Below are 14,131 nucleotides of genomic sequence, written 5' to 3' on the forward strand. Positions count from 1 at the left end.
TCCATATGATTAAACATGAAACTCAATTATTATCGTGTTACTTTCACTAGGTAAACGGACTGTGTCGAGTTGGCTCGCGATTGAGTTTTGCCGTGCGCGTAGCATCAAATAATTGTTCGTTTCACATTTGAATTTGACCAACTACACAGTACCTAACCAGAAATATGTTCTATGCGGATCCTTATCTCACTTCAACGTTTTGCAAATTCTGACAGTTTTTATGTATCCAAATACTTTTTTGATCACGAAATTTTTCGTTTCTTTTTTTCGTTTCCATTAAGTACATTAATTAGTATTTCGATTAATATTATTTAAAATTATGGTAGCCAAAACTTGTACTTATTATAAAGTCAATATTAAAGTTATGCGAACTGCTATTCGTAGCTTCAGTTCAATTCGAAATTGAAGAAAATATTATTTTATCAGATACGATTTTATTTTGTTACATTTGTATAATTTCTTTGTATGATAGTTTAACCGATGTATAATTGAATAACACTTATTTCGATACCAAATACTAGTAAATAAATAATTATATAATATAGATATAACAAATTGATTCTGAATAATTTAACAATCTACATGCGAGTGTAAAATATTATATTCTAGCAGTATCATGTGCAAGGATAGAACAATCGAGCTTAAGGTTCGTCATCTTATTGTTTAAAAAGTACGCCATTAATTATTTAACAGACCCGCATATTCTGCTTGCGAAATGCTCGGTGGATAATTAACTTCTGTGCCCAATGGCGACAAATTTAGAGGCCTACAACCTTGTTCGAGTAAACGTCGAATACGCAACAATTCCTCTATTAAATTTAGGCCCTCGTTTGGCTGTAAAGGTGGCAGTAGAGGTGGCAGTACAGGTGGCAGTACAGGTGGCAGTGCAGGTTGCAGTTGAGGTGGTAGTAGAGATTGCAGTTGAGGTGGCAGTGCATCAATATTCTCAGGGGAAATGAGGCTATCACATTCGGATGGTCTCAGTTGGCTCAGGATAAGTCTCAGAAGTTTCGACGCAGAAACTTGCTGAATCGTCTGCAAATGGTTTAAAAGAGAACATTTCAATTAAAACATTACTATTGTATTTCAAATTTCCCCGAATATTTTTTGCTCGAATCCATAATTTAATTATTACACGAATTTTCATTGTTCGATAGAACGCAGAATATTTCAAACTGTGCCCACTAATGAGACGGAAAATAATATTTTCGTTGAAACGTTCCGTTTCGAATTTCCAGTCTGCCCGGATATTTTTTCATCGGAGAATTGTATAACAGGAGGATAATACTATTATTCTCAAGTATAAAAACCCGTAATTAAAAATTCGCCGTCCGGATCGGTACGTTTTCCCGTTCGCGTTCGCAACACGTTAAATACCTCTCTTCTAACGCAGACAAATGCCTCTTTTGACGTGAATTTACGAACGTTTCGCCTCGTTCGTTTCAATTTAATACATTAACGCACCACTCCCGTTCGTCAAAGTTTCATGCCACCGTCTAGTCCCATCGCGCTGATATTTCGTTATTTCGGCACGCGTCTGTAATAATACTCGCGACCATAACCGCGCAGAAATAATCAAAATACCTACATGTAAAGACACAAGGGCCATCAGGCACACGCCGATCACTGTTTTCCTATCCATAACGCAAATAAGTGTCGTGGATTTGCAATTAGGAGAGACTCTCGCTGTCGAATGCCACGAGACATCTTAAACTACCTTATATACCCGAAATATCCGTAAATATTTCCAAATGAAACGAGGAATTCCATCACGCGAATCTCCTTGGTGAGTATCGATAACCGAAGTTTCGAAGTTCCTCGTAAATCGTTGCGTTTCCCATGATTTGGGTTAGCGTAGCAGACCAACCGATATCGGATATTTACGTGCATCGGACGGAAATGCAAAGCTTCGCGACGGCACGAAACGAATTCGCGACAAAGATAAAGTCACGCGCGGTGTTTCATAACATTCGTCTGTTGGTTCGCTTACTTATAATGTCGTCGATGAAAAAATGGCAGTGTTCACGATACTCTCGTATTACCAGCGAAACGTGTCATCGCCGATCACGCACAGTTAACGTTTCATTAACTGGATATTAATTAACATCGTTTGATATTATACGGCCAATAATACCGTGGAATTATTAACACCGTTAATCGGAGCAAAACAAAGGATTCGCTAGCAGAAGTTTAAACGGTACTTCGATTCCAACGGAGGATGGTTAGCAACAACAGCTCGTTTATTTCTTGACGTTCGCATTCAGGCGCGTTGAAATATTCTTCGATCGATCGATTATTAATTTGCATAGTGGCGCTGACCGATCGCGAAATCGCGTGCAATGCGACGAAGCTCTTAAAATATAAATGGCTCTTCAATGAATTGTGTGAGTACGATTCCGAGGCAAATCCGATTGCAGGATTCATAGGACGAATTCCTGTGACCTGTAACAGTTTTCAGTTGCGCATGTGATGTTACTCCTAATTCCAAACACGACCAATCGTTTGGCTAGTAATGGCGGCTGCGCTTGTTTAACATGTGCTCCAGCAATAGTAATGTTAATGGTCGATTCTCATTCCATACTCACGGAAACACCAATATGCATACAGTGGTGCGAATAATTATAGACTTAGAGTACCTTTTACATTATTTGTATATTTCGATATTAAAAATAATAGAAAATGGAAATATACAAATATAGCTTTTTCTGATGTTTGTTTAAGTATCAGTAAAAATGTAGAAGTTACTTTGAGTTCATAATTATTCACAGCACTCTAGGTGACCTCCTTTAGCAGAAACACTCGGTACATTTAAAAAGAAATTACCAAAATATCGTATTTGTATATTCGTTTATTAGAAAAATTGTGAGGTTTATTGAGGTTATAATTATGCACACCAGTGTATATACGGATTTATGAAAGGCTTCTCATTTAATTTCATGTAATTTCTTCTTCTACATTTTAACATGCAATTTTGAGGATTTGAGAAGACTGCGAGCTGGCAGTTTTAAAAGTTGGTGGATGAAGTAGTGGACATGAATCTCATTTTTTGACTGAACGGATATTCGTATAAAAATGGGCAACTAATCGACGTTTATCTTAGGGAAGAGGGGTAATAACCTATAGATGAAAATTAATTTTTCTCATCGCCTTCAGTCATTGATTAATTTTGAATTTCAGGAAATTTTGTGCTTCAATCGTAGGAACTACAAAATTTTTTTATAGCTGAAACATTTGCTTTATCATATTATACATTGTATTTCTCAGATACTGCGAGTGACGAATAAAAATGGTTTGCAAATTTTAAGAAATTTTGGTTGACGGAAAGCAAAATTGATAATAATAATTGATATATCAAAATGATAACGTCAGTAATTGTTAGATGACGTAGTCATATATACGCGACAGCAAACAACGAAGTGTTAAAAAGTCATTCCATGATGAAATTGCATGTGTCATAGATGCATACAGATTTATAGTGAAATGAAATGCTGGAAATAGACTATTTTACAAGGTAAGAATCTGCATAACAACGCGAGTTTTATAATTGTAAATGCGACGCGAAGAATAACAGACACGGTGGACTGAATAGTCGTGTCAATTAACTTCTATGTATATGTATAATGCATACGTAGATACAGTTTACGACATGAATAATGCGCTTTATATACATATAGTGCAAAAATTGCCAGGGTGAAAGGCAACGGTCGGAGAAGGAGGAGAAAACGAATAAAAAGGGGAGCCATTTTGTTCGTGGTTGACTAGACGACATGTCAGTTAAGCTACAGTGTTTGCTCCTCGATAATAAAGAGATTTTGGGACATGCTTTGTCTCAACTTCAGAGATTTATTCTTCGGAAAGTTCCTCTCGCAGTAGTCCATCATCAATGGTAACTCTACTGCAGTGGCATTGATATCAGAAAACGTAATTCTTAACTTAATTTTTTCTTATCATTTATATGGGATTGTAAAACAAAATATTTTTATATAGTTTGGAATCTATAAAATATATTCATGAATGAGAATTCAAAAATTTGAAATTTACCTATTTTTAATTACAAAAATCCGATTTTAAACTGACTAAAACTGTAGCAGCGCATAGTGTGATTGATGACAATTCAATAGTCATTTTATGTTTTCTAAAATCATGTTCCTACGAAGAAAAATACTAAATGAGATAAGAATTTATATTTCATGTTTTGAAGTGACTGTTATACTTTTTTGATTTATTAAGTGAACCGAAAAGTAATCAAAATTCTTTTTGTTGGCGAAGAACATTTATTTATTAAAGAAATCCTACATTTTAATCAAGAAAATAATTCCCATCATTTTTTAACACCTTTTGCCAGCGTATAGGCAGTTGTTCGATTCCTTTTTCAAACGTGCCCAAATGTGTCAAAAATGTGAATCGTATAGATACGCATTAACGAAAATGCATACTCATTCTGTATGTGCCACTAATGAATACAGAAGGATACAAGGATGATAAATATAATATCAAAATGGTCACCTCGTTCATTATATAGAAGTCAACTAATTCGAAGCAAAAAACACTGAACAAAATGATCTAGCGCTCTACGTCCAGCTCCTTAAGAACGTTGATCTGAGCAAACCGACACCGGAACAACTGTGAATTAATTCGTCACTAACCATCGACACATTCCATCTTTAGCGATCGCCACTGCTGAGTGACAGAAACGCAGACGCGCCGGATAAGGCAACAATGAATTCCAATAAACGGAGCAATTTTACGGTAACACAGAGAAAAACAGAGGAAGTCGTTGGCCACTGGTAATTCTCGTAATGGCGTAACGCGTTCTGGGTCTGGATGCACTTTGCTCTAATGCACTCAACCTGTGACCACCGACAATGCGCAGCCCAGGGGCTCTCGGAAATAATACACTAGCAATTTTACCGTCGGCTCGGCTACCAATTAATACACGTTTTAATGTTTCCACCCTTCGCCTGTGTAACTTCCTCTCTTAAACGGTTGTAGTTCGCTGTTCGATATACATCGCCAGTATCGGGGCCATTGACAGTTGTTGGGAAACATTTTTTACGCAGAATATAACAGCAAGAACGCATCACTGTTCGCTATTTGGCCAGCAAATGGACGTTGATGGATGCCAGAATTTACGACCCGAGCTTCATCTGGAAATTCTAGAAAGACGCTTGCTATTGCAACATCGTTTGTTACAGTAGCCTCGCAAGAGAGAAGTGCAGTCGATGAATGAGGAAACAGAATTCCAAACATTTTACAAAAATCGATTTCTGGATCTTGACATTTTATAAAAGTATGTGGAAATGGTCCTCGAAAATTCCGTATCGATACGAGAAAAATGGACGAAGTTGTAGGTACACAAACTGAAACTTAAAACCCATCTTTCTGAAGACCATGTTTTCAAGTGCGGTGATCACGAGAATTCAAAAATGAATGAATTAATTTGCTTCAAGTTTTATGAACTTCTCCCAAGGATGAAGATTTAAATCTTATCGAATGTTCTTTTATCTCATTCGCTGACTTTTCTTTTCGTTCCGGCTTTTAATCTAAAAATCGATGTTTCAACTTCATAACGCTGTTATTTTTCATCCAGATTATTGACCCACCATACGATAAGGCTACTCAAGTAAGAGTTAAAGCAACATTGTGCTTCGTGCTCATTTATCAACAGAAATGTACAATAAAGTCTAACAATAAATAGCGCAAAGAGCGAAAAATACAATTCAATGAAATTAAAATGTGACTGTCCGTGTTGTCCGAAAGGAAATAATAAATCACGGGGTAGAATATCCCGCTTACCAAAAGCAAGGGAAAGTCTATCAAATTGTGGTTCACTGTTAAACGAGTGATTAAAGCCGATGAAGTACAACAATTTGAAGAAAACGGCAGTCGACAGCGGAATAGAACCGTTTAACACGCGTAAGCAGCCGCACAGATCTGGGTTTCTTTGTCCCGTAACAAGCTCCTGAATGCTAAAATTTCTTTCCCGAAGAGCGCGACTTATTGGCAAGAATTTCGCGCGACACAACAGCCCGACAATGAACGCGGCGGGACCCTTCACCGCAATTAATAGCAGCTCTTTTCACGTACGCGGGGGACCCAGCCATCCTCTCGACCGAGATCGTACGGCTCGTTAGCGAGTTCTTTTTACACGTTATCACGAGACACTATCGACCCAGGTCACGGTCGGGGTACCAGGGAACATTATCTTCATCGGTTACGGGGGATTCGGAATCAAAGGTCGTTACGGTAGATTGCATGGAATGCCGTCGCAGTGTAAAAGATTGGCCGCGACGAGACAGAGAGAACCGAAAACTAACGAACGCCGTGGTACGTGACGCGTGTCAAAAGGGACGGTAAGAACGACGACGACGGAGAACCGGCACGTCAACGAGGGGAATTTTTGTTAAAGACACAGAGCACGGAGTCGAGCAAAGATAAAAAAACGTAACCCGTATCAGATGCGATTCTCAATAATCTCTGTAACCCACCTAGTTTCGGTAACCGGTTACTCTGGATGTGCAACAATAACCAGGTAAGTACGGGATACGATCGAAAGGCTCTAATACAAGAATCGTAAACGTAATCACAACCGATTTCGGTTCTTTATAACTATTTCCAAATTCTGAAAATCACGCTAAGACAAATTTTTAGTGCGTAATTTGAACTTATTTATAACTATACCTTGATGCCAATCGGTTGTACATGTATATCTATCAAGTCGCGTAATATGAAATGTCAGATCATTCGATGGGAAAGGCTAGTTGTTTTTTCCAAATTAAATGAACATTTTATTAACCAAAACAAACTTTCTTAAGGTATCCATAAAAAAAATCTTCTTCCAAAAAAGTGGCAAAAAGTTCTTTCGAATTTGTAATTGAAAAAAAAGCCCGATATTTCATACTAGACAACCTAATACTAGTCAATTTCAAACAATATAATGACAACTTCTTGTTGATGTATACAAATTTATTCTTCCGGTAATTACGAAGTTGTGCCAGTCTGAAAGAAGAAGATTGCCTTGTGTATGGGCCAAAAAATGTCCATGTACGTTTCTTTTACGTCGGTTAGACGGCATGTTAGATTCCGTGATCCCTGTTTAATAGTAATCTGCTCCAAGAGCCCGTTCTTCCTTTCTAGGATTTAAGGACCCTTATGATCAGTGTGGGTGGGATTACAGTAACCTTCCCCCGATAACAGAGTTTGGGTTAGGGTTATGCGTCGGATGCGAAATCGTGGGGTCGAACAACTACGCTTTTCGTTTCGTTCGAGAAACGAGAAGCCGCCTCCATGGTAAGGATGCATCGCGTACGTACGTACGCGAAACAGAGATTCAATGGGTGTTCGTGACTCCGTGCAGCGACAAGCATCGCCTGATAACTACGCGAAGACTTTACGGCTGGACTCCGATAACAGCTGGAGTTCGTGAATAGGATGTCAGCGCAACGGCTCCGCCACGGATTTATCCGGATTTTACAACCTGCTACGGACTGCATACTGCGCGGCGATTGCGTTTCAGCCAGAAGTTGGATTCGCGCATCAGAATGCATGCGGAAGGAACTGTGTGCAGGGTACTAACCCTGCGCAGACTTTCGTTAACACTTGTGCATCGATCGGGTAGAATCGAGCCGATACGAAAGTACGTTTAACATCAAGGTAGTAAATGGAAATCACGTGTCTTTGTTACTGATTTCTCTTGAAAATGCATTACATCCGAAATTTTGAATTTACATAATTTAAATGTGCATTTCGTAGTAAGTGTATCCGTTTTTCTTTTATAACGTAGGGAGTAATCCACAGTCCCATGTATTTCTTTGGTACGTTTATAGTAAAACTGTGATAACAGCGCAAGCTTCAATCGGTTAATGTTTCGCAAAAAATTACCACTTAAGCTTGAAAAATTCAGAAGAATTATTTTTTCCTTTCAGTTATAGAATATGGTATATCGAAAAAGGTCCAAGTGAATGTAATCATTGTGTGCATCTCAATAATTCTAAAAGATATGATTTGAAGAGTTTCATCATTTATTTTATCCCGTGACGTATCATAACACATTGACTGTATCCCAGAAATGGAACATTTAGTTGTACATATATGTATAAAAAAAAGTGGTCGATATCATTTAAAGTATTTTTGGACCTCATAAAATTCTTTTTCTTTGAAAAAGTACATAATAATAGTCAAAAAATAAAGAAACATTTTATGTCAATATTCTATCAAAATATTCCATCTACATTAACTCGTTAAGTATACGTTATAGTTCATTTTGAGAGCGTCCAGAAATTTTGGTATCCTGAATCAACCTGATTTGTGTCCAAAGTTGCATTCACGCCTGAATTAGTAAGTTTCAGTTTAGAAGGATAACAAACTGAAAATGAAATAAATTCTACTTTAAAAAGAATAAAGGTCTTTTCACGTTAACTATACGTCTAGCATACGTTATTTTAGGATAGCCTTTGTTTGCCTTTTACGAACCTACTTTTCGCTCCATCGACCGTAAATTCTTTTCATCCTGTTCCGGTAAAAAGGAAGAAACTTTCAGATTCTTAAGATTTAATCAGACACTTAAACGCAGTGAGATGACTTAATGAACTATATAGTGAAATATGAAATATAGGATATTTAATTAATATATGAGGAAATGTAATTGAGCCACATTTAGAAATGATACTTATTACGAGGATTATATTAGTCGAGCAAATTAGCCCTTTCACCAGCTCAACCAATTTTAGAAAAGTTATTCCGTTTTAAATGGTGTTCACATCCATGTATTTATAAAACCACGATTCTAAATATTCCACATGTTTAGCTCGAATATTATGTTTTTAGCTCGAGAGCTCGAAAAGCTCAAAAAGCTCGAAAGCTCAAGAATCGTAAGCTCAATGCTCGAAAGCTCAAGAATCATAAGCTCAATGCTCAAAAGCTCGAAAGCTCAAAGCTCAAGATTCATAAGCTCGATGTTTAAAAAGCTCGAAAGCTTAAAGTTCAAGATTCATAAGCTCGATGTTTAAAAAGCTCGAAAGCTCAAAGCTCAAGATTCATGAGCTCAATGTTCGAAAAGCTCGAAAGCAATTCCACGTGTTATCCCACAGTGATTATGCTTTATACTCGCGAAATAACGCGTATTTCTATTACAAATTTCAGAAGATTTAATAGGATTTTAACGTTCCTTAGAAACGTAATCTTTTGGTATCGAGTTCTTCTAAATTAACTATTTTTAAATCCACAATATACGCATGTGTATAAATAAACATGAAAGTTCGTATTTCTAACTCATTAATATATAAATATATTGTAATTTACTATTAAGATATTTTGCAATATTATCAATTTCTTCATTTACTCTAAAGACAGTTTCAAACATGAAATTGTACTGGCAATGATTAAGGACTGAATAAGATCCCATCCGATAGACTTCAATTATTACAATCGAGCAACTAAGAAGACAAGCAAAGTGAATTGTTGTTGTTATCTTATTTTGTGTAAATAATGATCTCAGCGTTTCAAGGTACTGTTTCGTCATTGTAGAAATACAAAGACGTCCTAATCTGACGGAAGCCGAGCTCTAGACAAAGATTAATAGCCTTGAGACACTGGATCTCGAAGCAAAGCTTTGGGTTTCCTTTGTTCATAATTTGTAGCAGTCCCACGATCGATGCTTACTCTAACACAGAACGACTAAACCGATTTACGTACTTCGGTAATCTCCAAAAGCCAAGAATCAGTAATAATGGTTTTTATCTCAACAGTGAAACCTCAACATCAACCACTAAAAAAAATTCTCACAAAATCAAAGTATTTGAATTAATGAAACTTAGACGAAAACCCTTTACGAATAAATCACTCCTCAAGTAAGATGATTTTAAATACACCTACGATAAATGTAATAGGATTCATCAGGATCGACAAGACACGATAAAAAGCGAAAGCGGAAAAAATACGATAAAAAGAGCAAGCGAGTAGAATAGGATAAATAGCGACAACGAAAAGAACTCGAAAATATCATGATCGAACGCGTATCTATACATCGTTTAAGTTTCAAATATAGTATATTAATCGTTAAATCAAGCATTCTGTATTAATTTCAATGAACTGCTTTAATATCGACGTAAACGAGTGAAGCGGAAAGAAGACTAAATTCGCGCGATAAACAAAATTACAATATGCGTAACATTTCAGTAAAGTTCAATTTATTGGAGCACATAATTAACGTATTTTTCAGTAAGCGTGCAGCTTAAAAGAATTTTTAGTATGATTAACTAGAAACACGATCACCACGAGTGTCCAATATTAATGAAATTCTAAACGATTTTCTTTGAAGGTCCCAGTATTACAATCATTGTATTTGTTAGGGAATTGGCCTGCGGAATAGAGTAGCCCGCGTATTTACGAATTCTACCAACCGAGAAATCGACGGCGGAACGAAACTCTTTGACTCTGTGCAGAAATTCCCGCCACGGATAAACGTTTTTCCACTCGACAAAGTCACAGTGAACCGTGTAGAAACACGCGTGACAACTACGCTAGGAAACCAGGTTGCGAACATTTTGTTCACCACTGTCAAGAACAATGCCCTTTGTGGGCGAACAGTTTAGAAATGCAGCGAGAACGTCTTCTCTGCATATCGACGCGACGATTCTCCACGCGAACGTCGAATGCTATCCGGTTGGAGGAGGACCGATAAATTAGCGAAACTATTCACACCATTCGCACGTGAAAGCTCGTTTTTCAATCTCCTTTATTCCTTCCGCGTTTTAACAGATTCACACCATCGTCCCACGTCTTATCGATCCTTGGGGATGTCAGCTATTGGTTTCCCATTCGTTCTCGTTACGATCACTGCCGTCTCCTTCCCGTTCATTTAATTTACTTTACGAACATCCAGGTCAAATTCGTTTTCCATCAAAGACGCGTTAATTTTCCATTTGACGTTCGTCTTCCTTCCGGCGCGCAATGAATCTCCGATCTTACTGAGCACAAATTAATGTCGACTATGTTATTGAATATATGTGGGCTATTTTAACGAGTAACATTTTTATGAGAATTAATTTAATGTCTATCACTTTCCTTTCTTCATGTGCCAATACACTTGTACAATGTACTGGCTTCCCGGAAATGATCGTAGATGTGACTACTAACTATTAACGATTTTATATCACTTCTCTTATAGTTTCGTCGTGGCAAATGAACGGTTTTACTTTCATTACCAATGGCAGTATGTACGTAGTAATACTGTATGGCTTTATATAATTATGTAAAGTTTTCAAGCAGGTAGTGACATAACTATCTCATAATCATATTTAATTTTGCAGAAGTATTGGAACACATGCAATAATGGAAAGAAATTGCTTCGAACTACTTCTCTACTATTGCAATTTTGATTATTTTAATTAGCGTGTCTCGTTAGTCTTCCAAGAAACACTAATTTACTCATCTGGAGAAATTAATAGCGCAGATGATATTTGAAGTGAAGTATGGTGTCACTTTGGAAAAATGATAACGCGAAAGCTGGCCTCCGCACCCGCGCAAAGAACTGTAAACGGATCGCCAAAAAATTTCATTCCCAGCACCTATCTGAGTGACCCAATTTCTCCCAGACGGCAATTGGTGAAGCAATTGCCCCGGTCCCAAATCCAATCCTCGTTTTTCTCGCATAAAATCTCGCGGAGAAGCAGCCGTAGTTGGGTAGTGACTGGCCCACAATTACACGGGATACGGGTGCTTTTATGCACAGCTTAACTAGCAGCTTATCGTTTGGCACACGAGAAGGGATCGATCCCCAGGCATCGTTGCTACAGAGGATTGTTCCGGTCGGCCTCCTTGTTGTGAATGCCAACTTGCAGGCACGAGTAATCTAAACCATTCCGAAGATAACGGAAAAACAATACCGGGCGACAACCTACAGTACTTGTCCGGCCGATAAATTTTCCGGCTACAGCTATCGTCCCGGAAGCGTTGCAAGCATCGCCGGTGTTCTCGAATCCCGATAAGGGGTAGACCTTTAATCAGGGGCACTATTCCAAATTAACTGATGCTGGCGGACCCCGTTTCATCGATCACTGTTGCCGTCGTAAACCGCAACTTTAATAAAACATGCATACCTATTGTTCCATCGAAAATCGAGTTCTGTTTGCGGTGTTCCGACTAGGAAACGCTTGTTGTTGTTAATTGTAATTTAATTGTAATTAATTGTAATTAAACGTAATTGTTAATTACGCTTAATAAGGTAGCAATCATTCTAAAAACGCGGTTCAAAGATTATATGAATAGACACACTCCACTAAATTAATTCCAGTGACGCGAAACCACTAAAATTGTTTATTGGAATTGTTCTTATGCCAGCAATGATAAGAGATTATTGTATGTATGTTTCTAGCAAGATCGTTTAAACTTATACGCAACTCAGAGAATATGCAATTAAGTTATTAATTAGTTCGTTTTGTGAAGAAATTTTTAATTTCGAACGAATTCTATAATAGTATTGTATGTGTGTATTTAGAAAATATTAATTTCTGAAATTAAATTTTACCTTTGTCATTATGTTCTTGAAACCATTTAATTTGTGACGTAATTAGAACGTAAAATATTAACACATGTTTATGATGAATAAAAGTTGATTACCCGAGCGGACAGAACACCCTGTTAGTTTTAAAATGCTTTTAGCGAAAAGTCATTTAGCGAAGGTAAATTGAAGATATCAGGAATGAAATGATAATGTGTCTGCTCATTTAGCGGAATGTTTAGTGAAAAATCAGTGAATACGAAACGAATTCTGTATCATTTAACGAGATATGGCTGACACGTGACGATAGCATTAATATTGGTTACGACATTTACCAAACGAACCGTTTGCAAATTTTGTGGGTCGCAACTTGCCTGGTTCTGTACTGGACGAACTACGTTCCTCGAATTCCATTCCACATCGAAACGATCGACGATTTGTACTGTATCACGCGCTACCTGCTACGCTTTCTACAACACATAACAGCGATTCGCGTTTCCTGATGTTCATCGACCGTCTCGCAAGCAAGTCTCTGCGTTTTACAAAATTCAAATTGGATTAAACCGGAAAACTAGCGGCACGATCAATTAATTACGATCTCGCGCTAAGGAAGTCGGAGAATGTCGATGCGCCGATAAAATCCTCGGTGAATTAGGTGAAGTAAATGCTCGCTTCACGCAGTATTATCTGCACGGTCGTCGCCGACTGCGAAAGTGTTTCTCCTCGGGCCGGAAAACAAGGCGAATTTCCGACGGATATTCCCAGAATCTCGGACGGGAACGGAAGTTGGGGACGGAAGTCTCCGCTTTAAAATAAGCCTGTAGTTTGCTATCGTCTAGAAACACTGGGTCAACCGCGTCCCGTGCCAACACACACAAACACACACACCACTCTTCAGCCTTTTCGCAGCCATCCTTCCTTGTTTCCTCTCTCGACCTTCGTTTGGAGCGTCGCGACGCATCCAGATTACGTGACGCGGTCCCGCACCTTTGCGATGTAAACGTGAGATTTTTCCGCGCGACGTTTCTCACTTCAAACACAATGAAAACAACGGTTCTTGAAAGGATAAAAGTGCCCGCATCACGTGTCATACAGAATGCTAAAGAATTTATACAAAGCTCTGAAAATTGCAAAGGATTGTCTTGTAAGAGAGGCTAAATCGTACATGAGGGCTTCCGTCTATGGTCAGAGTCATACGAACGTCAAATCGACGGACGTTGCTTGTCTCTCCTTCTTTTACTAATGAAGTACGAGGAAAATTTGTTCTTGTTTATAACTAGAATAACACGGAAAGATGATCAACGTCCGTTTTTTTCGAAGCTAGTGTGACGCTGGTTTAACTCGATTACTTCGAATATATCACTTATTTTTAATGATAGGTACGAAATGTCTTTCGAGATTTTAAGGTCATTGATGCTGTTTAACCCTTCACCGCACTTTGAAGATTTCTAGTAATAACCTGTCAAGTGTGAATGTCATTCCGTTTACTTTAAGTCTTATTAAGTTTTTCTGTTCTCTTGTCATCATCATTTAAACATTCAAGTAAGTCTAGGCCACGATAAAGATACATTTTTTATTTCTAACAAATTATTAGAATCGAAAATGTTCTAATCATTTTAACTGTAAAGAAAA

At 37.8% G+C, this 14,131-nt stretch overlaps 1 protein-coding gene and 1 long non-coding RNA gene across 2 annotated transcripts; one reads left to right on the forward strand and one right to left on the reverse strand.

Moving 5' to 3' along the window:
• Positions 1 to 414: 414 nt before the first annotated feature.
• LOC117226168 (uncharacterized) lies at positions 415 to 1,706 on the reverse strand. Its single transcript, XM_033480239.2, has 2 exons — positions 1,589 to 1,706; positions 415 to 1,035 (listed from the first exon to the last, which is right to left on the reverse strand). The coding sequence occupies exons 1-2, from the start codon at positions 1,640 to 1,642 to the stop codon at positions 679 to 681; spliced, it is 411 nt and encodes a 136-aa protein (XP_033336130.2). The 5' UTR covers positions 1,643 to 1,706; the 3' UTR covers positions 415 to 678.
• A 344-nt stretch (positions 1,707 to 2,050) lies between these two features.
• Positions 2,051 to 6,527, forward strand: LOC117226136 (uncharacterized). The gene is made up of 3 exons (XR_004491720.2): positions 2,051 to 2,384; positions 3,265 to 3,511; positions 3,675 to 6,527. It is a non-coding gene; the product is annotated as an uncharacterized LOC117226136 (long non-coding RNA).
• Positions 6,528 to 14,131: the final 7,604 nt, after the last annotated feature.

This window comes from Megalopta genalis, chromosome 6 (genome assembly GCF_051020955.1).
Source record: "Megalopta genalis isolate 19385.01 chromosome 6, iyMegGena1_principal, whole genome shotgun sequence".
Classification (NCBI taxonomy): Eukaryota; Metazoa; Arthropoda; class Insecta; order Hymenoptera; family Halictidae; genus Megalopta; species Megalopta genalis.

Excerpts from the sequence above, each read along its gene's own strand:
- LOC117226168 (XM_033480239.2), bottom strand. The coding sequence starts at position 1,642 with ATGGATAGGAAAACAGTGATCGGCGTGTGCCTGATGGCCCTTGTGTCT. Across the intron at positions 1,036-1,588 it reads TGGCCCTTGTGTCTTTACAT|ACGATTCAGCAAGTTTCTGC; the intron begins GTAGGTATTTTG and ends AACCATTTGCAG.